Source organism: Eupeodes corollae, chromosome 3 (assembly GCF_945859685.1).
Source record: "Eupeodes corollae chromosome 3, idEupCoro1.1, whole genome shotgun sequence".
NCBI classification, from domain to species: domain Eukaryota; kingdom Metazoa; phylum Arthropoda; class Insecta; order Diptera; family Syrphidae; genus Eupeodes; species Eupeodes corollae.
Window position 1 is genome coordinate 54,799,339 of NC_079149.1, and position 27,249 is coordinate 54,826,587.

Consider the following 27,249-nt stretch of genomic DNA (forward strand, 5'->3'; position numbering starts at 1 on the left):
TAGTTGGTTCCTCTCGCTCGTTACAAATTCACGTGCGAGGTTTCTCGCATTCTGGACAGAAACGGCAAGTCGTCAGCACGTACCACGGAATTCGAGTGAATTTGTGCCTGTTTGGAAATTTCTATTTTAATTTTCAATATTTTGTCCGGTGACGTTATACCTTTATACCATACGTACATATTTTATATCTCGGTCGGAAATTCCCACTGCAATGACATAAAACTACAAGAAGTTATACCTTTGCTTTTACCTAAAGAGTGTTAACGCATCCGGTAGATACCCTATCTATCTGTTCAATTTTAAATGTGTAAAAATACATTGTGAGTGAATAAAAGAATATCTCTTTTACCAAATTTTTGGAGATATAATTCTATAAGGAAAAAAAGTTATATACCTTTCTTCTTAGCCAATAATTGTGAATAAATTGTTAAGAAAAGTGCAAATAAAGCCGAACATAAAACAAGCGGATTATTAAAATTTTTATTATCAAAAGGATAAATACAAGAAAAACGTAAAAAAAATAAATCTGCATCAACAATAATATTTCACACAGTAACAGAAACCGAGATACATTCAATTTTACAGCGAGATACATCGTCATCGTGAAATCAGAGCACAGATAACCTCCCTATCTCTACACCTACCTATAATTTATATACACAGCGTTAACGCCGGAAGTCTGCTGCTGGCTGCAAATTCAAAATAGCAACGCCGCCGCCCGCCATCATCACCAACAACGGTATCAACAACATCAACGACAACGAACGCCAACGACAACGACAGCTTCAGCGACGACAACAACACCACATATAGCGCGCCAGCCGCCAGCCACAAAACGTTCGCCGGAAGTCCTTCAAAAATACAAAAATAATTTCTTTTTTGTTGTTATTTTTGTCTGATTTCTTTCGCTTTTCGTTCTCGTTTTCGACACAAAAATATAAAATAAAGAAACAACAGAGAAGAGTGCAGCAGCGGTTTTAAATTTTTTGAAATTTTTCAAAAAACACAATTGCTCAACCGGTAAGTTAATTGTTCATTTTGTTACCAAATTTTATAACCTTTTAAACCTACCAAACTTAATTTTTGCTGGATGGATTTTTTTTTTAACTGAGGTTGTTTATTTTTCGTACATAGGTACAACTTTCGTGTGCCCATTTTTAATTACCTCAATTATTCAAATAAACAAGTAGGAAGTTACATTTAAAAATTATTTTTTGTTTCTTTTTGTTATAATAATGAATACCTACCTTTTACAAAAATGTACACACAGGTTATTTAACAAAGTTTAATTTCTAAGACTTCCACTGTAGTACGCATGTCTCAGAAAAGTCATGCACACGCAGTTATTGCGGGCAAACAATTTACAGATAGTGCGATACCTACGAGTACATACTTTAACAATAGGATTTTGAAAGCATACGGCTTGGCTTAAGGCTATGATGACGGGCTATAACGATTGCGATGGCGATGTGCAGTGGGAGGTGGAATTGGGGTCGGTGAAAATTATTTTTACTTAACGAAACGTAGGTACTTGGCGTACACGAAAACTTTCTTTAAGAAGCAGCAATACAGGTAGTTTGTTCAATGTTCATTTTCTTACCGCAAACGGGCAAAGTTATATTTTTCTGTCATGGTAGGAGGATTTTATGGAACACTGCCATTTGACAGGTAGAAATAATAGTACCTACCTGCCTATCTGTCTATGATTGCTGTAATTCAAAACTTTTACGTTATTTTCAACTTAGAGTATAAACTTTTAGCTCATCGTGTAATGCAAGTGCTTAGCATACCTTCTATGGGTAAGGTATAGACAGAGTGTTCATGGTTTTATAAATCTATTCTTGCGAGAAGAAAAATTATTTGCATTTTGTTGATTAAAACAGGTTTCTTTTATTTATTCTCATACTTGTAATATGTTAAAAAATGTTAATGGCTTTATAAAACTAGTTTTGTTGACAAAGGGCAAAGTCTTAAACATTAACCTTGGTGCAACATTATTTTATAATTCTTGCCACAAGATGAAATATAGGTACAACAGCAAGAGATACTAATTTAAAATACATTTAACTCGGTTTGTTATGCCTTGAAGACAAGATACCTATAGCTAGTAGTTTGTTCATTAGAGATGTCTTTTAATTATTGAGGAATTTTATTGAATTGAAAACTTCTATGTAAAGGTCGAATATAAAATTGTATCTACATTCAAATGCTTGTGGTTTATAATAAAATTATTTTTTTTTTAATTAGAAGTTTATAATAACGTTAGCTTCATTTTATTTGTAAGTTGAACAACAGTTTCTAAAAAATAACTATTAGGTACTACTGAACAACAAGACCAACAATTCCTGTGCTCTAGCAATAGTAAGAATTACCTTAAATTATCTTCTGATTCCGAACAAATGCGTTCTCTAAAATCGCATTGAAATTATTGGAATTTTTTTTAAATTGCACTACTAACTAACGTTGCAAATTTTGCATCTGAAAAGTTTAGTGACTGTGTTAAAGAGAATCATAATAGCGAACCGCAATACTGCGGTTTAAACACTTAAGAGTTTTGCCTTTCGAACCACGTAAATAGAAAAAATCTAGGGCGCAAAATTTTAAACAACCTTTTGTTAAGGAGTTAACAATTGTTTATAGTTAGTTAGTTAAAATTTTAAACTTTTCTTTTCGTTTACTAACTAGTAAATTGCTAAATGCCATTTATTAAAAAGCGGGCATCCAAACATGTCTAAAAAGTGTTCGTGAAAATAAACAAAGCAAATACGTTTAAACGGACCTATTTATTGAATTTCCCGACTGTTGACTGGACCATTCCATCCATTGCTCTTATAAGAATTATTGTACGGCACAGATGTCATACGAATTTAGCAAAATTGCAAAAACTTAAAGTAGCTATTCCGTGGTTATAATTTAAGCAAATTTTTAAGAGATAGTAAGATGTTAAAATTGTTAAAAATTAGGTAAAAAATCTCTTAAGCTTAGTAAATTGTCAAAAAATTACTTTTACATTTTACTAAATCGTTTAAAATTTTGTGCCTGTGATGATTTTTTACAAGCGATTTAAAGCCTCAAAGATGGAATTCATGAAGTTATCGAGAAATTCGTATAAAACCTGAGCATGAAACCGTTTTCTATTGATGTCTTTACAATGAAATAAACATCCAATGATTTGTCTTGTACTCTTTTTTTTGTAAGTATATCGAAATGGAACCCCTGAGCTGATTTGAAAACCCTCCTTAATTTGTATGGTTTCATTAAAATATGGAATTAATTTCTCTGACATGAATGTTTAAATTTCTTCTATGTCGTTAGTTCGTGATTCGAAAATAATCCCCTTATACAATTCGATACTTAAGCTTCCAATTCTACGGAAATATCAATATAAAATCGATATATACTTCATTTCTTGTATATTAAAACATACCTATCCTATACATTTGCATATCTTATCAGTGGGGACATAAGAGTATTGTAAGCATAATTCGAATTATATTTCCCCCAACCCCAACAAGTGCTTTATTTTACATCGTAAGTCGTCACTAAAACTTAACTAAACCATACCTATAAACCTAAATATAGAAGGTAAATGACTTGGTTATGTTTTTATCATATCTTAAAAAGGGTCTTGTTTCTTCATTTAATGTGTGAACATTTGTTGAAAACCTCAAAGTAAACACCTATATGGCCTAGTTTCTCACTATATTACAGTGTTATCACAAAAGCTAGCTATGTATAAAACGCTTACATTTTGAACGTAAATAAGAACCTACCTACCTATCTACTGTCGGATAACAAATTATTATCAAGCTTTATAAACATCAAGCACTTGTAGTATTTTCCAAAGCTATACCTACATATATTTGGAAAACGTATCTACTATATCGATCGAATTTAATAATTCATTGAAGTGGTGCGATAATGCCGATTAAAACATGATACCATGAAAAGTCTTAATTATTGTGAAACATTCCCTGTTTAGGTATATCCACGAATGGAAAATGATTCATAAAAGCGGTTCGATATCATTTAAATCAAAAATAATATCCGGTAACATGAGTAAACTGAGCATAGTATTTTTATATATGTAGGAATGATTTTTGTTTTTAAATTTAATTGGGTTTTTGTTTAAGGTTAGTCACGTTAAAAATATTGAATTCATGATGAATAAGAGGATATACCTTACTTATTAATTTTGGGGATACGTACGACCAACATTTGAATTCAATTTCAAATAAACTCGCATTTTTTGTACTATTTGTAGGTAAATATAATAAAAAATGATAACATCCTTTTATGACCCAGTAGAAGAGTGAAATATGATTTTAAGGAATGTCTCAGAAAATTCTCTTAAAAGTTTCTTCGGACAAAGAAAACTTTACCAGAATTCAAGTAGATTTAAAAAACCGCTGAATTCTTCGAAACTGTAATTCCAAGGGGTCATATAAAATCTTTTTATTATACCTACGTCAAACCTCAAACTTGAAAAAAACAGACTATCATTTACCTATCTTTAGATTAGCATTCAAAATAATGACGTTTAAATAGCGGATACCAGGTTACAATAATAATTGTCTTTTTTTTGTTCAAATGAATCACACAAAGCCACTTTTGTTGTTGTTTATATTAATTAAAGTGGCTTTAATAGGTAGTACACATTGAAGTTCACATTTTATTATTCAGTTAATAGTAGCTATTTGTATGTACATATAAACCGTTTAAACTATATCACCCATGAAGTAACTAGCTAAATAATGAAGTGCAAATTGTTTCCCGACTTAAATAATTACTAACTAATGTGACTTCATATAGAGATGCATGCATCTATAAGTGCTACTGACAGGATTTCACATTTCCTGTTGCCACACATATAGTATAAGTAGATCTTTCAGTACTAATTTCTTTCTTATAGTTATCTACTTATAAGCTCATAGGTACCTATATATATATTTCTTAACATAAAATTGTTAATGTCTTCAACAAACATTAAAAATGACTCGTAAGTTGGTGTTAAATTGATTAACACTCGTTTAAAACTACATATGTAAATATGCCCTAAAAATACAATACAAAATCTTAAGAGAGACCCCCTTTTCAGATAACAATAAGACGTTCGGTGCGGTCTACCTTCCTAACCTTCTACGAGTATATACATTCCTATATTTATCTCTCTCTTTATACCTATACCATGGCAGGAAATGATAATTTAATTAGAAAAGATCAGCGAGAAAAAAGCATCAGACAGACAGGATATGATAAACACTCATATTACTTACTTCTCTAATATTTTAGGATGAATTAGCGCCTTCAAAGACCTCAACCTATCTAGAAGTAGGTATATTATCTATTTTGCTTTTCAAGGCGTTTTGTATATTTAACAATAAAATGAATTGGGAAAAAAATAAGATGGCAAAATAATAATAATATAACGGCTGTAAATGCCGCCGATTATAAGATCGGCATAAAAGTGAGACTCTTTTGGTTGTCTTCCTGTTACACCATGACGAACAACGGCATAATATTTTTATTTTTTCTCAAGAGGGGATCTTTCGCGGCATACATAGATCCATTTATATGTAGTATGTCCCGCATTCAATGAGTTCTTTTTTTCTTACACTGGGAAAAATAAAATAAAAATGTAAAACGAACAAAAATTAAATACAAAAAATTTCAAAACAAAAACAAAAATAAAAAGATTCGTATTTCCTTTCCATCGGAGAATGAGGAATATCTTTTTCTGGTGTGACGACAACGACGACGACTATACACGGCCTCCGAGGCTGACGATGATGACGCGAATTAAAAAAAACAACTTAAAGAATTTTTTAAAAGAATCAGTTGAATTACATACCTACGAATATACCTACAAACAACACAAAATCTTATTGCGGAAATGCGTAATTTGGTGTATTGTATTCACAAAGCAAAGTCTTTATATTATTTTGTCGGCTTCAATTTTGTATGAATGGGTTGTAAAAAGTTGGCCGCGGATTCAACAGAATTATTATTTGTGTTATGAGAAAACAGAAGAATATTATATACCTAGTACCTTTTTAATTTGAAAAAAAAAAAAAAATATTATTATTGTGGGTGGTTGGGAATCTAGGTTAGGTATCAGAAAGATAAACTACAAAGATTAAGTAAAACTAAAAAATTAAGAAGGTTGGATTTTCCCGAAGAGATTTGGTTTTATTTCATTGAAATTATTATCTTCGAGCTAAGAGCTTATTTGGGGACGTATAATTTTTAACTCCGTATAAATTGTCTTAACCATCAACGAGAATTCGATTTTCTCAATAAATTCTTATACCGAAGTTACTTGTCTTTTATCGAAAGACCTCAAATGAAACACCAAGCGTTTTTTGGTGTCCCATTTGGTGTTCCGTAAGAAAGCCATTTGGGTCCAATATTGTTCTTGTTAATTGTAAACGATGTACATAGAACGTTTTGAAAATAATTGGTGCACACAAAATCACCTTTTGTTAAATGTTTCGAAATGTCAAGTTTTGTTGTGTTTCCGAAACTCTGATCAAATAGTGTTTGATAATAACATCAATCACAAAAGATTAAGAACGTGCTACCAGGAAAAAATATTTCTCGGAGTAATCTTAGACACAAAACTTTCTTTTTCACAATGATTTTTTTATAAACAAAGCAAATTAAATGCTTGGTTTTCTAAAAAGAACCACGAAAGATTTCTTAGATTCATATACGTTACAAATCTCTGGTTAGGTCAGTTCTTAAATGTTGTAGCATTGTTTGGAACCCTTATTATTATAATTCAATAGACAGAATTGAGAAAGTTCAGAAGCTCAACTGGAGGACTGCAAGGTCTTTTTACTGTAGTAGATGTTTGTTGTTTGGTATGCAATCTTTATTTATATCGCCAAGAAGGCTGTTAACACGATTTGGAAACTTGATATTCAAAAAATGGTAATTCAGAGCAATCTTTCCAACTACAATCGGTTTTCATTGCTCTGTAAAGCCCACCGTTGACCGAAACTTTATTCGAAAAAAAGTGGTCCAACGAAAATGTGTCACACCAGATTTTCGCCTAAAATCGTTGTTCATATATTCTAACTGTTGCACTAAGGCCCAAACTTAAAAGCGTTAACGAAGCGGATGGTCATGCGCCTTCAATTTCTGAGCTTAAATCAATTAGAACTTGTAAGTGAATAATCCGTAATTTCAATATTTACCCACGTTGTTCAAGAATAAATCTGAGGTATGAATGAAAAATAGCACAAAATAACCTTTCCTATACATCATTCAGTATTCTTCAAAGATGTTTTTCTTAATAAATACAGAATTTTAAGGTCTTCCGAAACGAAAAAGATTTTTAATTTCATGGTCACCTCAAAATCTTCCATATAAATACATATCCAAGTATCAACTTTGCTCTAGAATCACCAAGACTTTAATCTTTGACTAGATGCTTGTATGAAAGCTAATTTTTATTCGTAAAGGTATAATTTTTGTTGTTGCATCTACAAACATAAATCACATTAAGATAAAAAATTATAAACGTAAACAATAAACCTTCCATATCGCTTTGGCGCACTTTTGTTTGTTTACAGTTTTTTTTTTTCAATGTTTTAATCTCTGTTTTGTGGTTTCTTTTTTTTCGTTGTGTTGATGGGCATCGGGGAAGCCTTTTAGTTCAAGTTAATTAAACTTTGAAAACTATCCAGTCCATCAATCTCGTGATGAGGACTCTTTCTGGCATGTAATCTGATGCCAAAATCAAATCAACACACACTTCAGAAAATTAAAAAAAAAAATTTAAAGCAGGAACCCTTAACCTCAAGGCGTAAGGATCTTACATAATAAATAGGTTTGTTTATGTTTTGATATTTTTTTTTACAATTTTTTGAATTACATATCCTACCACCCGTATCGCATGTGCCGATGGCAAATACCTACCAAATGCAAAAATTTAAACTAAAGGAAGATAAGTACCTACACCTACCACGTCATCTGTTGTAACTTCTGCTGTCAGATTGCGTGCGTCTTGTTATTATTATTATTATTTTGCGTTGCGTCATCTGCAACAGCAATAACAATACAGGAAGACAACAATTTACAGAATGCGTGTTATTATCGATGTATCTTTTGTGTCCGTCCAAAACAAAAAAAAATAAGGAAAAGGACCACAGATACTTCTGCCAAACCAAACCAATCTATATTCTATAGTCCCTATACCTATATAAAAGAAAAAAACTCATTTCATCCAACAAAAGGACTTTTTGTATCGGTTTCAACGGAAAAATATCTACAAAAACCAAAAACATTAACGAAACGAAACAAACGTTACGAACATCCTTTTTGTTGGAGTGCGAGTGCGTTCCACTGATAATCGCTTACGTTTTCGTATTTCGTCGGCATTAAGGTACACAAATAAAAGTATATTTACCTTTATAAAATATCTTGCCCGGATAACACAGGAGCAGATGTTTACGCTCAACCTTTTCACTTCAAAACTAAAATTTAAAAAAAAAAACATTTCTGTCTGTCTGCTTGAAAGTTTTTGTGTATAATTTGGATGCACATCGATCATTTGAAGGACCACCATCTACATAAAATAACATATAGAAAGATACAACATCTATGTACATATATATATACCATATAGGGGCGAAGCATTTAATAAATGCAAGAGCATGGATTTTTATAGGTATTATGCTCGAAGAACATTTTTTTATTTCACCTGGCTTCCAGGAATGCTGTGTCTTTGTTGTGAACTGAATGCGACACAATTTAATTTATCTCTTCATGAGTTTATAGATATAACTTCCTGGGTTAAAATTGAGAAATCCTCTTCAACAATGCCCTCTTCAAGAATAAGAATACCCACACATTATCAGATAAATAAATGTAACCAGAAGGAAAAATACTATATTAATTTTAAGCGGCGTGCTGTATATAGAGTCTTTACGGTTTCTTTAAGAATGCATTTTAAAGATGTTCACACTGTATCTACATCAGAATCCTCCTAGGATTTTATCTATTGCATGTTCGATTTCATGGTTTATCGCATGATTGGATTTATATCTCTTTGTTGTGTAACTTATGCTTTTTAATTCATATATTTTTCATCTGAGCAGAATCTTTCTTTATCTCTTCTTAATTTTACCATCGCCTTGAGTTTTTTCAAAGATAATTTTATATCTAATTTTTGTATTCGTGCATATTACCTCTTTCGGATTAGTATCTATTCTTTTTGTTTCTTTAGTCACCCAAGAAGGATGAAAAACAGGCCAACGTTTAAAAAATAAAGAAATATGCGGATCTGAAAACTGGATATTTTGAACAGGGACGAACTTGGTAGTATGTGTAAAAATAGAAGTCACCAACAAATAATACCAAAAAAGCGCTTTTAACTATTCTAATCTAATTTACAAAAAAAAGCCTCTGGACGAATACAAAAGCCACAATAATTTAGAAAGTAATGTCTTTTTTAACAAAGTTATGATTTAGACATTTATGTATAACCCATTATTTCGTTGCAACCTTTTTGGACGAATTATGACATACCAATGCCATAAGTGACACTGAAACACTCCTAACATCGTTATTCATTTAAAATACAAGGCTTTTTTCAATCAAAGAGATGTTACAAGAGCCCTATAATATACCTAAAGTTTATTCCGCAACTGAATGTAAGTTTCAAAAGAGCTGTGGACTATACTGAGAATCTATGAAAACAAATTGTTGCTCTTGGCACATCCTTGGATGCATCACGATGACGCACCTTCAGTACTGGCGTTGAACTGAACGCGACGTGTAATAGCTTCTATTGAAAACATTTCGTAGAATGTGAAGACATTAAAAATCTTAGTTGGTTTTTAATTTTGTTTCTTCTTTGTTTCATTTTATTTCATAATCTTGTTTTCGCTGAATAACAAAAGGATTAAAGAAAGGTAAGGTAGGGATTGGTTTATTTGTGTTGTTAGGTTTATATTGTTATGCGCCATCCGCTATACATTAAATTATACCTACCTTCTATAGTTAGCTACTTTAATATTAAATTTAATATAGTTTTAATGTGTTTTTCTTCTGAGAAAAAAATAGTTCTTACTTATTGGTTTTATTATTTTTGGGTGTTTATTTTACTGTGGTTGCTGCAAAATAATTATTTTTTTTAACTTTTATAGCTTTATATAAAATAGTGCGAAAAAATACAGGAAGGAGAAAAATTGAGGTATAAAGTAATATTTAATTTTTATATTTTCCCAAGAAAATTAAAGCGAATTAAGTTGAAAAACTTTACAATAAAATGTCTTACAGTTACAAATATAGCACACCTTGTGATTTAGTTATAGAAAATTGTCAAGGCACAAAAGTAACAATCAGCTTTAATAAATAATGAACTTGTTTATTATTATAATGCTTTTTTAATTTATTTGTTTTTATTTCTAAGCACTTTTTCTCCCAAAGATAACATAAAGACAATCTCAAATAAAGAATCGTCTAGTGATAAGCACTTATCTTAATTAGACAAGGTTTTCCAATAACAAGTTCCATTTTGAATAGCCTGGTATTTGGTCGACTGACATTTGACAAATTAAACTATTATTAAAATTCATCACTAAAATAGTGGACATTTTGCAAGAAAAGTTTTGAAGATTTTATGATTTAACAAATGTAGGCAATGTAATGAATAACATTATTTTCTCTTAAACCAAAATGAAACTTCTTATTGAGAAACCCTGCAAGCAAAAATCTTACACATGGAATTTAATATTAGTCTTGATCTTGAAGCTTTCAAAAACGATAAAAACACAGATGAATAAGATCCTAATAAAGACAAGACGGCTGAATGAGTCGACGACGTTTGTTTACCTTTCATATGTCACCTCGTACAACTTTAGATCAAATTTATCATCAACACGGAATGTTTAATATTACACAATAATAACATTACACTTTTTAGTTCTTATTTTTGTCGTCAATAACCTGAAATCGAACAAAATTAAAATCAATAAACTTAAGTATATACATTCATAGATATGACGTATAGGTTCTTTTTGCAAATTTAAATGACAAACTCTTTACTTCACTCACCGCTAGCCGCCGCCTGCCACTACAAAAAGTCACCTATGGCTTTGTTATCTAAAAGTTTGTGTGTCTTCTATGCAACTATTTTAATTGTCTCGTCAATTAAACAACAATAACAAAAAAAATTGTAATAGAAAAAGGAAATGACAACAAAGGAAATCGTTGCCACTATCAAGACTGTCATTCAAATTGACAAATAAGTACCGCGAACGACCAAAACCACCACCACTACCGGGCCGCGCTGTCATCACTTTTTGTTTTGTAAACAGGAAAAATTGCTTCCTGTGTGCAATGGAAGAACAATGTGATGTGTGTGATGGTGGGTGTCATTTAATTGACAATAAATGGATGGCGTTACATCCTGGAAAACAAAATTTAAATAAAAAAAGGAAAAACTACATTACACTGTAGAAGGAGCACATCCTTGTGTGACCAACGCAACGACAGATAACAACAACGACTTCGATGACGAGACGCCGGCCGCGCCACGGCTACTGCCGACAAGTACAACCACAACGATCATCATACTATTATAAATGACACCATTCAGTTCGATATGACAATTTAAATTCCACGTCTTGTCAAACGTGACAGGAATACACGATGTCAAACATTTTTAATTCGATGACATTTAGTGGAAAGAATGTGTGGGGCATGATTATGATCACAAACGATCGCATGATCATGATCGGTGTGTTTACGAGTACATTGATCGGCACAAGTGTAATCTGTTTGGTTTGACTCATTTTTAAGTTTGGAACTGTCAAAATGATATGATTTATACAGCCAAGAGTGAAGCGGTTGGTTTTAATGAGTTTTATATTTTTACATTAAAAGCTTTTACTCGTATTGTAAATTTATACAAATCTGTTTACACATTCTGTTGAATTCGCCATAAGAACATGCATATAATCAAAATGGACGGAAATGATGTAGTTAATAAGATTTGAATGTGGGTGCTATTGTAAAGGTTTGGCATTGCAATCATTTTTTTTAACGAACAAAAACATTTATACACAACACATTGTAGACATTTTTTCATGCAAAGAGCTGCAATTCATATCAGAAAGTACAAAGGATGCTTTGGTGGTTGATGTAAAAAAGAGGAGCTAGTGTTGTTGAATCGCTCATAAATCATAAAATTACACTATGTTGCTAGATTACTATAAACCAGTGTTAAATATATGGCATCAGAGCACAACTTCAAAACAAAAAAATTCCCATATTCAACATCAACTCCCACAGTATTCTTCGATTCGGATTTAGATGGAGCGGAAAGATGAATATGTGGGTAACCACAAATAAACACTAAATACATCCTTTTCCGTCGACGCGCTACGGACGCACGATCACGTTGTGTCGGCTCGGCTCAGTGTGATGGAGCAATACTTTTGTTCCTGTATTCAAACTTAATATGGTTGGTCGATGAGAGGAAGTCGTGGGTTGATGCGTGCTAAATAGTATAGGCTAACTTTGGTAACACCATATACCATAGTGTATCCCATGCGCTGCGATGTTATGTGGTCAACAATAGTTTTATCTTAATCATGTTTACAACAAATAACACAAAAGTCTTTTGTTAGCAATCGGAAACTGAGAGTATACAGGGTGGACAACTATAGTGCTTATATTTTAATGACATTAATGACAGCTGTTTTCCGCTCGAATTCTTGACAGAAAATAAGTATCATGCCTCCACGGAACGAAATGAGTCGTTTCAAGATCGAACACTATTGGACTCAAATAATGCGTTTTTTGAAAAGAAGTTTTGGCTAAATAAAACACCAACCGCGTCTTCCGTACATAAGTTTTGTAAAAGAAAAGTTGAGAATGGTACGCTTGTAGACATCACACGATGTCCATGTAATCAAACTTTGCGCACTAACTGTGGAATGTGGCTGTAGTAGGAGAGAGTGTCAGACTCAATTCCTACTGTAATGAGAATCTGGGATTATTCGTTTACAAGGTAAAATTGATTTAGCTTCGTTACTTTTGGGCCTAAAAACTGCTTAAATATTACAAAGATTTTGGTTGACGGATCATCTTTTCTAAAGAACATCTTTTCAAGAAATTAAGAACTGAAATAAAATGAATTTTAACAATTTTTTACTAATAACAATGTGACAATCAATTTTACGAAAAGAAAGACTTTCGTTTTAAAAATTCAACCTTAATTGACAAAAAAAAACTACAATTAAAATTCCTCCCATGATAAAATGTTCTGCCTGTATTTTAGAGTTAATTAAAAAGACATCAATGTGAAGATGCAAGTCAAGGCAACGGCCAGCATCGCCAGAACGCGTTAACTGATTATATACACGTCAGTTTTCAGTTGTTTGTTGTTGCTTCCTCGCACCCTCTCTATCTAAATCTTTTATTGTTATTTGTAGCTCCTCTTGGTGGTGTTCAATTAGTTTTCTTCTCAATTATCTAAATTGAACTTTGCCATTAAATATTTTTCTCAATTAAAAAAGGGGTTACATATAATAGTCGTACATATACATAACAGAGTATAGATATAATATCCATGGCCAGTCAGTCAGTATCTTTTTGCGGTATTTTTTTTTCTCAATTTGTATCTTAAATGAGTCTCATAAAATAGCAATGACTAATCACTTTTTAGGCTTCTTCAATTGAAAGAAGATACTTTATTTTTTAAGAGTATATAGTATAATGATAATATCTATCTGTATCTATAGAGAAAGAAACTCCTGCGGCCGTTATAATTATACTGAGAAAGGAAAAAACAACTAAGAAAATGTGCATTTTTCTTGTATAAGTTTGTATAGAATCAGGGACGGATACAGAATTTAGAATTTTGAAGAAGGGGGTAGATTTGAAGTGTGATAAGGTGAGTGGAAAATTTGACATTTTTCTTAAAATTTCATACTAAAATTTGTTTATCTAAAGATAAAACCTGTGTATTCTTATTATACACTCTAAAATTTAAAGGGAAGCGAAACTCCCGGAAATATTTGAGTTTTAAATCATTGAAAAAGTTAAAAATGGGGACGGGGGTAATTGACAACATATGCATAAAGAGAGATCAAAAATGTAAAATAAGTTCAGAAAATAGCAAAATCAAATTTCTGAACTAATCCCCCATAACTATCCGCTCTTGATAAAACTGCAACATGATCATCATTTTAATTTCCGCAGCCTCAACGGAGTCATCTTTTATGCACAGTAGAATGCTCTGTTGGGCCTGGATTTGCGATTGCAATCATGATCACACACATTCCGCGGAGTTGTAGTCATACAATAACATGCTGTGAAAGATACATTTTTGTATATTCATATGTATCTTTTTATCTTTTACTTGATGTTGCACTTCTTTTGCTTCGATTTCTTTAATATATATATAGTTTTATAGATATGTTTATGTATATTTTTATGCAGCTATACAAAAAGCTACATATTTTTATCTTCAACTCGATTCGAAAAGTTGAAAATTGTTGAGTGTGTGGACTGTTAGTTTGCACACTTGGGTAATTAATTGCCCGGAATGCCAATGTCTGCATTCTTTCGGTTCATGGGGTTTATCGTAGAGCTCTTACCGCGATGTCTCTTTTTCCTTTTCATAAGATAGTTTAGCTATAGGTATCATATATATGCACCTATTGCTATATGGTGTTTGGCTGGGTAATGAATAAATTCATAAGCAAAGTCTCGAACCAATAACAAGGAAAAAAAAACAAGAAAAGTAAAGAAAAGAAATCCATGGCAATGGTTTTAGCTGGAAGAGGCACCACTTTGATTGTATGTTTACTCATATATACATACATACCTACCTACCTACGTCTATATATCTTTTCCATTAAAGCCATTGTGGAGCTCATTTTATGCAACGTTTCACATTTCTAAAGAATTTCACCTTGACGTTGCCCCAAGGCAGCCAACCCAAGCAACTCTTTACCTATACCATCTATACTCTATACACTCTACAGAACACTATAAAAAACACCACCGCAATCACAGGCCAGGCATGGAGGTAGGCAGACCAAAGTAGCACGTCTTATTCAACGGCACGTCTTACATTCCCCCCTTCCGTGTGTTTTTATATGTAGTGGGGCTTTCATGGGATCATGTCTGCATTGCACGAAGATCGCAGTTTGGAGTCATGCTCGAGAGTTCGAGCGGCATTTCTTAATTCTTATATAGGTACTTAGAGAAAGGACGGTACACCGAATAGAGAAAATTCAAACTTGAACCCAGATAGGTAGGTTTTAGTACCATCATCTTACCATTAAAAGACACCAATTTTATTAAAAGATATTGGTCATACCTTTACGAGTTTTTTTCTCTTTTTTTCTTTTTTAAGACGCAACATGTGATGTGTCTGTTTTCACTTGACGTGGTTAAATGGTTCTTCTTTCAATTATAAAATCTTTATCATTTTGTGGTTAAAATCAAAAAGATATAAAAACCATACAAGAAATATGTTAAGGTATTTATATAAACTCGAACGGAACACACTTACCAATGCTAGTGATGGTGACTTTGGAATTTTAATTAAAGCTAAAAGCCAAAACTATTTTCAATTGTAAAGGAATAGGTAAAATATGATAGTTAGGGAGCTAAGGTTGCAAATAAAAACATAATTAAGCATACAGTTCGCCTTCTTCATCTTTATAGAAATTTGAATTCACTTAAACCATAAGCGAATTTGTTGATTATTATATGTACATACCTTTTTTTCTTTTTTGATGAAATGTTGAATTAGTCAAAATTTAGACAACTGTTTCCGGTATAGGTATATATTCTTAAACAGCAAAGACAAATGTTAGCATAATTTTTCCTAGTTAAACAGCTGTGTTTCAAGTTTGAATGTGTTTAAATTTCTATAGGTATGTACAAACAATTTTATAAACTTTGTATTATTAAAAAGTAAATAACTAAAGTAATAAATATGTATTTTATTGAATAAGTTAGCGGAAATACGCCTTGCTTTCTAGGCCCCAACACATAGCTCGATCAAAGTCTTATAAACATGTTAGTATAAAGGTAAACCATATCATTCACTTTTACGAACAATTTGTTGGAAAATCTTTTTTAGTCTGTTCAAAGTATCTATTGCAGCTGTAACCCCTTGGACTATAAGGCCATCATATGCTATACGCACTCAACTAAAATGTACATCGAATCCGACTTCGATAACTGGTAAACTGGTAAACTGGTAATGAATATAGAGTCTTGAAGATCAGCAAGTTATTTTCAACAAGTTTTCATAAGTTTTTTTTTCTTTTTTAATTTGTATCTTTAACTATAAGATAGATATAAACTTACTGATATTTGTCCATATCCATATGCATACATAAATATATTTATAAATACCTAAATGGCATTACCAATTTGTCGTAGACTCGGTGTCTCCCTTGTGTGACCTTATTCGTGTTTGTCTCTTTTTTTTTTTTTGATTTATGAAACAACAAAATATGTAAATGATTACCTGATCGTTTGATGACAATTTTTTTTTTAATTAAAGTATAAACGTCATGATATTGTAAAATAGGTAGATTGTGTTTATGAGTATCTGACGCGTTTGCAATTTCAATGGCATCAGTCATAAAAACTAATGGCAATAAAGATCATGGCTTAAATAGTCAATTATGAACGTTTCCTAATTCAATTTCAATTTTTTGTGTAGGAATAGTTTATTTTTTGACAGTTTGTTTTCGGGCTATAGGCCAAGCTTTTTAGTAAATAAATATAAACACAAATACAAAATAGAAATGATCCAATCCGATCCTTTTTGCTTTAACTTCGTCTTTGTAGATACATAAACATAATGTATAAAGTTGCAATTAGATTAATTCGAAAAGAACTTAAGTTATAAAGAGATTCGAGTCGAAATTTTTGAATAAATACGAGTTATTCAGCCCTATCATGAATTCCATCGTAATCGGAAATTTTTACGAATCCCGAAAAACTGTATCATGAAATCCGTTCGTAATACAAAATTGTATGAGAATTTCCACTACGAACGGATTTCATGATACAATTTTTAGGGATTCGTAAAAATTTCCGATTACGATGGAGTTCATGATAGGGCTGATTATTACAAAAACAAAATAATACACTCTTCAAAAATGCACTAAAATTTGTTAAAATTTACTTCAAAAATGGTGAAAATTGCAGTTACATTTCGTAGTTTATCTAGTTTTTTGATCATGTAATAATATTTGGCAACTGATATTCTCTTTTCGGGACCACGTTAGAGATTAGTTTTATGCAAATGGTACCACAATCGGTTATCGAAAATATCGTATTTGAAAACAATATACTAAGACATAAAAGAGCTTTACAATTGCAATTATTTGTAAATGATTTCAGAATATGCAGTTACAAAAGACTTGCCTGAGTTGACTTACAAAACGCATCACGACATTAAGCTCTTTTTTGGTATGGTCAAGTGGTTTTTGGAGTATTTTCTTCGTTAAAAGAAACATTTTTTCTTATTGTAAGAAGAGCCTTATATTGCATTCTTATCGTATTATAAAAATAAATATAGAAATAATTAATTTTGTTTACGTTTCATTTCGAATAAAATCTGATCTGATCTGAAATGATCCAATCCGATCTTTAACTATTTTTAAATCTGTATAAAGTAGTAGTTTCACGTTAAAAAAGTATTCGAGTCGAAAATTGTGGAAAATAGAAGTAAAACCTACCCAAAACGAAACTAACTCTTCAAAAGCGCATAGGAATTGGTTAAAATTCTCTACAAAAATGGTGAAAATCGCAGTCAGTTTTTTGACCGTCTAATAATAATTGGCCCCTGATATACTTCCTTCGGGGTCAATGGAAATTCTACCACAATTGGTTATCGAGAATATCTTATTTTAAAACTATGCCAATACGTCAAAGAGCTTCAAAATTACATTTATTTGTAATGAGTTCTTTTTAGTTTTCAGCAATTCAAAAACAAATTGTTTAGGTACACGTGTTTAAGGAATAAACGGCTCGTTAAATATTTGATATCTAAAGCTGTCTATTTAAAATTTCATTTGGATCTCAAAACAGTTACAAAACTAAAAGACTTCCCTGTGTCGAATCACAAGATGCATTTCGAAATTTAGGTATTTCATGTATGGATGAGTGAGGTTTTGGTTTTGAATTACTTATTTTCTTCGTTTTTTTATGAAATACAAGTTTTTCTTATTGTAAATAAAGCCTTATATGACATCCTTATCCTAATATTAAAATAAATAGAAATACTTAATTTTGTTTATGGTTCAATGAAGTTGATTTCTACCAAAACTATGTGATATTTCACATATAACCTACTTTATTACCCACACCTCTTTTCTAATCTCATAAAACACATCTCCTAAACTTCGAGAAATTAAAACCATAAACATCACGATACCAGTCTATCTTTATATAGGCTCAACAAGAAGTCAGAATTGGTAGTAGATATATTATGTACTTATACACCGAGTGTTTATAAGATATCTATGCCTATATTTTTGTTTTTATTTTTTAAATGCCAAAGATTCGTTGTCATCGTCGCGTTGTAGCCGTTTCGCTCGTGGTCGTCGTAGTTGTCGATTTTTCTCAGGAATGTTAATTGGAAATACAAATTCTTGGCCAGTCCGTTTCGAGGTAAAAATGCAAAACTTGTTGACTCAGTTGCACCATATAAATACGGATACTCGTTCCATGCTACGTATGTAGGTATCTATATCTGGTGATATAAGCCACAATGAGTATGCTGTTTGCTCAGATACTTTGTGTATCTGTTAGGTACCTACATACTTCCACTTCTGTGGAACTTACTCTGAGCTAAGCTGGGAGTTGAAGTTTGAGACAAAGGCAAATATTTGCCTGCTCCCAAAAAACTTAACACAATAACGAAAAAAAAACAAAAATTGTTATTATTTTTCCGTTTAAAGTAAACTTCATTGGTGGAGTGCTTGACTCTGCAATGCACACACAGGGGCCAACAACTTGGAACAACTTTTAAGTTGCTCGATCCGCTCGGAGGTCATTACCCGTTACTGACTGCTGGTGCAGTTACTGCTTCGAGTTGCGGCTGAAGTACCTTTTCCAAACTTGGATCGGTTCGCTTAAGCAGAGTAATTGTGTGCTCTGTAGTTGGCCGGTTCTGGAGAATAATAAAGAAAAACAAAACAACAAAAAACAGAACTCTCAAGTATCTATAGGGTGCAGATATAAAATCCAGTAGAAGCAGGAGCAGCATTCAGCACCAACAAGCAAGCGAGCAAGCAAGGCAGCAACCAGCAGAAGTAGCAGCAGCAGCAGTAACAGCAACAACATTGCACACGGAGTGAAGTGACTCTTGGTCTTGGAGACGTGTAATTTATGGCGCTGCGCTTTCCTCTGTGGCGAGAGATGAAACAATATTTATGTCGCCGAAACGAGTTCTTTTTGTTTTTCGAGCGTGCTCCTTGCCCCTTTGCATTGCTTTGTGCATCGTCATCGTTCTGTCGTTGCCGTCGCCATCCATAGCCATCGCCGCCGCCGCCGCGCCGGCCGTTAAAACAACCATTTTAGGTTAACTTGCCGCGGTTGAACACAAACCAAAAACCAGTATGCTGCTATGTATATGGTACTTACAGTTCCTGCTTTTTCAGAGATTGGCTTGCTGCTGCGCTTGTTTGTGCTGATTTCGCAAAAATAAAAAAATTACTGAAATAAACTATAAAGAAATCGCGTTCACGTATCATGTTGCAAGTATGAGCAGCTTTGCTTCAACATGGCAGCCGCAACAACAACTACAAAAACAACAATTGCAAATCAAAGTAATTTCACATTCTTCATAAACCATATTGAAGTCAGGAAACTGAATAACAAAAGAGCAATCAACACGAGTTGCAACGTTCGTCGTCGTTCTCGTTGTCGTCGTCTCCGTCGTCGTCTCCAACGTCTTCGTCGCTGTAGTCGTCATCGTTATTATTGTAGTTTTGTTGACGAAAGTCGGACTTTATTGAAAAGACCGCAATGGGGAGCACCAGTGGGGCCAGCGGAAATGAAAGAGGTTGTCAGTTTAATCGGCTTCTGCAACTAATCGTTCTTTTATCATCAGGTCACGTTTTTTTCCTGACTTTTTCTTTTTTCATAAACTTTTGACATTTGGACTCGAACTTTTAAAAAGTGGGAATCACTTATGAAATTCAAGTACTTGATATCGAAATGATTGTGTGATATGCGAGTATTGCCAGCGTTTAAACACTTTAAGTATTCAATCTTTCTTCGCACACAGTTAAAACATTATAAATTGTATAAGTCTATTGAAACATTACAAAATGACAAATCATTTAGTTTCGAATGATAGTGACTATTAAATAAATATTATTTCATTACTACGTTCAAAATGACAGATGAATTTCAAAATGAGCGATTTTTACACTTAATGAAAACATTTCAAATTGAAATCGAAATAACTATCGGACTTACAAAAGTTTATGACAGAAGATTTCAGATGTCTCAGCTTTTTCTGAAACCTGAACATAATTTGACAACAAAATTTAATTATGAAAAAGCACGACAAGGCTGTCATTCCACTGGCTCTTAATCATTTTTATAAAGTTTGTATAAAATATTAATAACCATTCACTATTTAAGTGAAAATATTTGAAAATGTGTTTTTTTTTTAAACTAAAGATGAAGCACCAATAAAATAACTTATTTCTTTGAACTAATTAACAGAAACAAATTCCTTAATAAATCTTTTGATTTGCAAAGAAAAGTTTTGTCCACATTTTGTCCATTTCCTTCCTCCCCGACGGACAGGGAAAATACAAAACTTACGCCTCGAAGCTCTATTAGTTATGATTGCTTTTTTCTTTCTATTTATAATGGCATATTTTCTGTCTCGAGGAAATTAAAAAAATATATATACACCTCTTCAAATCTAAACATAAACAACATTCCACACCTTCGGATATAATTTTGTTGTTCAAAGGCTAAACAAATAAACAAAACAAAATTACAGATGGCGCTGGAGGTGTGTTCGTTAAATTTTGTTTATAATTTAAAAGAAAAAAATAAACACATTAGGTGGGTACAATAAAAGAGTAAATAATTGTGATAACAATTGAATTTCGACTTCCGTGATGAGTACTTTAAACCTTCTAGGAAATAAGTCCTTTAGAAAATAGAACATTTTAAACATCACACAAGCGGAACAGAATACAAACTTTTCTTCTTTTCCGTAATCCAAAAATAGAAATAATTTAGCTCGAAAAGATAAACACTTTCATACCTTCTGTGCTATGCTAGAATAACTATCTACATACCTATAGGTACCTTCTGACTATCTTACATCTCTTAAAGTTTCTAAAATAGAAAACAAGTGGACTACACGACATACGAGCAGTTTAAAGCGTTTTCTTTTTGTAATTTTTCAAAAAATGTAATCCGCCGGATGCTGTGCAGCTCAAAAAATGTTTTGCATGATGTTTTTTTTCTTGGCTAGTATTTAAATACAATTTTTGCACTCCCGCACAAAGGAGATCCGTGCTATGTTAATTTTGGAATTTCCAATTGCTTTTCGAACAGCTAGCTCATGTGAGACATGATGATGGTCGGTGTCGCTGACGGTCGGTGTCGTCGTTTTTTTAGCGACTCTGGTGCGTTGCCGTCGCGTCGCTCGTTGGCGTTGCGTTCGTTGTGGCGATATGGCGATGATGACGGTGATGGTTGAAGCTGGGCGGAGCGGCGGGAACGTGTATATGGCTACATCCTGTGTGAATTTTTATTTGCTTCGCATGAAAGCGAATTTTAAAAGAAAATATACATCACACATTATTTTTTTTGTGTCGTTGTTTTATGTGAAAAATTTCACCGTGCAAGTCTGAAAATTAATCACGTGTCAAGTCAAAAGTCACCTTCATCTCTTACATCTTCACACACAAAGATTCAAAGAAAAGATGAAGATGACTCCCATACCTGCAAACATATGTACACTCGTATGTACAAAGATGCGTCGGACTTTTATTTCTATTTTCAATCTTGTTCCCGACTTCCTAGTTTGGAGAGTAAAGGATGATTCCTATACAGGAGAATGTTTATATGTTGAACTGTGTTCAAGTTAATTAAAGACAGTTTTTCAACATTATTCCCGGACTGGCGACATGAAGGATAAACATCAATCAAAGCGAATTTACTTTATGAGACCGCTGCTCCTCTGAGTTGTTGATAAAAACTCCCAACAAGCCCAACTTCTTGGCGCCAACAATAAAATAAAAAAATAATGTAAAAACAAATCATTTTGAAGTAAATGGATGTAAAATGGATTTTTTTGTTGGTAAAAGGGAAAACCCAGCTATCTTTTCGAGATTTTATGATTTACCCTATGTGTATTGTATAATAAGTTTGGTTTAATATTTCGATAGCATATTAAGGTATTCAAAAAGTCAATTTGATAAATTTCAGTTAGAAGAAAAACTTCAAGAACTTCTCAATGTAAAACAGTGGTGGCTTTTTTATTTAAAAAAAAAAACAATTTCTAAATGATTTTCATTAAAGAAATAATAATTTCACATAAAGTATTCATTTAATGTCAAAAATTTGAAAATGTATTGATATAAATCAATAAACATTGTCTATTGTATAACCCTTTTAACAATTGCTTTAACGCATTAGTCTCTTTTTAAATATTCACTTAAATTCCTTTCCTAAAGTAATTCAACCGTAATACTTGAGCCTCCAGAAACGCTTACCATCTTCTAGAAATTCCCTCTTTAACCGTACAACGCGAATGTTTAATCTCATTTACCATATGATATAAGATACTGTCGTTGTCGTCTCTAACATAAAAAGGTTGCTTAGAACCTATAGAGTTCAAACTTTTGTATTTAGAATTGCATGGAGAAGAGAATTTTGCCTTTCTCTTAGTAAAGACATTCTCATACTTACTAAAAAAACAGTCGTATTATACCCTATTGGAACTTTATAAAACTCCTTTCGATCAAAAAAGGAAGAATACAAAATTTTGCGACTTCATATGGACTTGCTGCACACATTTTTTGAGATTTGACGTCCGTAGTAAATCTCCCATATAGATACATTATCTGATTTATATCTTTTTCCTTTAGGCCAACCACCCGGGTTAAAGACAGGCAGGCAAGCAGACAGACAGATAGACAGATAAATAGCTAGAAGCTAGGCATAGGCAAGCAGACTACAGACATGAGGAAAAAATCACTGTGATATGCAGAAGAATGGAAATCTAGACAAAACTAAATATATAAAAATTATATACTTAACCAAACCAGAGCCAGAGTGTAGAAAGACACACTATAAAATGTATCTATGTCATGTTTAAATGTGCACTGTGGTGTTAATCATTGTAATGGCATACGACACCAAGAGAGATGCAAAGCAAAGGCAGTCGATCGACGACGAACAACAGTGGAGCTAATTCGGTTCAAAAGGGAAATAAAATAAAATTTAATAACAAAAACATTTAGTTTTTACTAAAAACTATTATTATTTGCTTATTTTAAAGTTTTTGAAGCCAAAACTTTAATCTAGATTAAGGTCAGTTCACTATTGACTGCTTCATAAAAATTCTCCTCTGATCTTATAATTAGAATTTTTGTTTTCTTCTTGAACTACGTATCTCCAAAACTGAATTTCAGGAATACTTGACAAAAAAACAATAGATTTTATAAAATTAACTGCAATTACGAATTTTTTTTAAGGAAACGGGACGAGACATTGTTAAGATCGAACTTTTCACACCTTAACTATGTTATTATGTCAACTTTAAATGTATGTTGCTCCACAGTTAGATTCACGGAAAATGTTGTTATGTACTCGTACAGTGTGTTCCTTTGGCGTTCATAGTCGCCGCCGAATCAACGAGCCGAGCCGTTGATGGCGGCAACTGTCAGTTGCCTGGCTAGTGGCGCAGGCCAGTAAACACGTCAGATTAGAGCAAATTGAAAATTTTCTTTGCTGAGTCACCTATCCTATCCGCCAAACAATAGCACCAACCAAGAATAATTCCTGATCACTGCTACAATACAGCAACCAGCAGCATCGTATTGCATCAGAAAAGATTGAAATTTGATCTTTTATTTCTGAGTTCTGAAATCAGCTTGGGCCTAGGCGCTGCCTTAAAGAACGGTGTGTGGTTATTGGTGATGTGGCAGACAATAACAATATATAATCCCAAGTGGAGGAAGAATTAAAAATAAATTAAATTCCTTGCACAATATTTTCTACATCGTCATAAACAAAATTTAAAAATAATCATTGGTGTCGTAAAGTCAAATTTAATTTAGTTTTAGGTTAGATATTTTGAAAAGCACAAGTTAAACCAAAGATAAAAATGTATTTCTTTTTTAATTTGAATTTCATAAAGTGTTAGTCTTAATTTTCTTTGATGTCTATTCTACTTTTTTGTAATTCAAAACGAAAGTTCCTGTGTCACAGCATGTTTTCTTATTTTTCAAAGCAAGATAATAATTTATTTCGTTATGAAATGGATGTCTTGAAGTCCAATGTTATCTCATAGGTAGAGAAACAAACGAGTAGGTAGGTAAATTGTTCTCGAATTGCTTGTCATCTTTTCTGATGTGCACGGATGTCAAGTCTCGTTTATTTAATTAAGGTACCTAAACTACATTTATATTTAAAGTTGTCTAGAAAATAAGAACCTGAAGAGAGGTTAAATAGAGAAATTCTTAGATCTTAATTAAATATGATTTTCAGCAAATAAATCTAGTGATTGGCTGAACTGATTCACTTTGTTTTGCTTACACAGCGTGCGTCGTCGTCGTCATAAAAAATCGGTCAAACATGTGTCAACTGTCAAAAAAAGTTTGACTTCTACCCATCATCTGAAAAATGTTCACGACAACTTTTATATAAATTTAAGTGGCACACACATTTATAACTTGAATTTTTATAAATACAACGGAAAAGACAGTCACGTAGGATGTAATAAGTATTATATTTATGAATATTCCATAAGACAACTTCCTCAATAAAATGTTTGATGTAATCAACTATTATTATTATCTGATTCATCTGGATTATTTTCTTCTTCTTTTTCTCATCATCTGACACCATATTGATCAGAAAATTAATATTTCACCCACCCAAAAGTGTTACAAAAACTTTAAGATGGTCTTGTGTACATTTTAGGACTTTTAAATATCCAAAAATTATTGTATGTGAATGTTGTTCGTCTAAACTACATATATAATGTCTTTCCCACGCACTCGAAATACCACATATGTTTTAAGATTTCAATTTTGTACATTCTATGGGAAAAAACGATCAACTCCCCCGCTCTGGTTGGCTCTTATAATCAAATAAGTATCTATCTAAGTCTTTCAAGAAAGTATCTTCTTGATGTTGTGTTATATTTTTTGTTTTGTAATTTATTTTTATTCTCATACTACGTGATCACTTGTCTGATTCTTGTCAAGCCTTCTACTTGTAGATATAGTCTAAATTTGTCAGTCCTCTTCAAAAGCTGTCCAATTCCTTCCTTCAACAAAAGGAAAAAGTGAAGACTTTAAAAATAAACTTAAGATACCAAAAGAACTTAAATGACAGATTATACCTTCATTTAAAGTAGATAAGGGTCGTGTTTTGACGAAATTGAAAACCAAAAAGAATCTTGTAAATTTTGTCAAGAAATTTGCATATAAATTAGATCAAGAACTTAAGAAAATATGTTCTTAAGGGACTTTAAGGTGCTATAGTCAGGATGGAGTTTTTTTTTTGATATGTCATTAACATTTAATGGAAAACTGAAGTCGTAAATTTCACAGTGCCTCTTTTGTATATAGAATTTTAGGTGGTCATAAAAATTCAAACGACTTACCATTTTGTATCTACGAATTCCTACATATCGATAGAGCATTGTAGTTGCGTCAACCCATAAGTGACCGGATACCATAAGCCATCAATATTAAACACGAGGCATATTCATCTTTTGTTGTTGTTTCGTTTGTTTCTATATGTTCGACTATATCTTAGTGTATCTCTGTAATCTGTTTTTGTCTCGGTTAAGGCGGTAAAATATATAAAACCAGACGATCTTCTAGCAATAGGAAACAAGACGAAGGAGATGTAGATTCTTCTATAGGTATCTATGGTATACAATAGGAACAAGATTTAGCTCGGGTGGTCGTCTTGATAGTTTTTGTGAGCGATGAGATAGATTGTGGTTGGTTGTGCCCCACGCTCTTTTTTTGGATCTTTTTTTTTTTGGACTTCATACCTTCTAAAGCGCATATTCATCACAGAATCTTCCTATAGAGAGATTAAAATTCTTTAATGAATTCAGGTACGGAGCTCAATATTGATTAAGAAGGGGCAGTACTTGTATCTACTATTCTACACGGTAACTTTTTTTGGCACGTATAAAAGAACGAATTTGTAAAGTTTCTACGGGCGGGTGTTAAAAAGCTACTTAAAAGAGTTAGATTAAAAATACTTAAAATCCAGCAAAATTACATTTTTATTTAACTCACCGAATAAAACTTTAATTTGACTAATTTTACGATTTTTTTTTCTTTACAGAAAACCAACAAAATGCAGGTAGAGTCAAGTTTCACAAAATATGCTGGTCGAGTGCCACCACTTGATCTATCCAACGTTAATAGCTGCCGCAATGAAAATGACCTCCACATATGGAATAAGTCAGCACCTGGTGGTGGCAATTCAGTTAATGGCAAAAAACACCAATCGTACCCCATCAGCCATCACCAGCATCATCATCACATTAGCCGGCAAGAAGTTCAATTTGGCACCGATGGCCTACCTATTGATCCCAGAGATTGGTCACGAGCGGATGTCTGGAAATGGCTTATCAATATGGCTGTTTCCGAAGGTCTCGAAGTAACCCCTGAACTGGCACAAAAATTCCCCATGAATGGCAAGGCGTTGTGCCTAATGAGTCTGGATATGTATCTAAGTCGAGTTCCTGTAGGTGGTAAAATGCTGTATCGTGATTTTAGAGTGCGATTAGCACGAGCGATGGCAGTGCTATCATAACTTAATAAAACTATAATATATTAGGGTTAATAATGGTTATACTTGTATGTAGTTAGATAATATATTATATTCATTTGTATAGATTTATAAATGAAAACAATTATTTGTAATTAATGTATTTATATAACTTTTTTTAGTTAAAACAAAAAAATTAAATATTGTGTAGAATGTGTATTAATTAATGTGAATTAATTTTTTGTATCAATA

The 27,249-nt window shown here is 32.5% G+C and overlaps 1 protein-coding gene across 1 annotated transcript; it reads left to right on the top strand.

The window, feature by feature from the left end:
- On the top strand, positions 1-27,230 carry LOC129950867 (uncharacterized). Its single transcript, XM_056062791.1, has 2 exons — positions 1-1,020; positions 26,569-27,230. Exon 2 carries the CDS (start codon positions 26,581-26,583, stop codon positions 27,040-27,042), a length of 462 nt encoding a protein of 153 aa, XP_055918766.1. The 5' UTR covers positions 1-1,020; positions 26,569-26,580; the 3' UTR covers positions 27,043-27,230.
- The last annotated feature ends 19 nt before the right edge of the window (positions 27,231-27,249 follow it).

Coding starts and splice junctions, on each gene's coding strand:
- LOC129950867 (XM_056062791.1), top strand. CDS start 26,581: ATGCAGGTAGAGTCAAGTTTCACAAAATATGCTGGTCGAGTGCCACCA.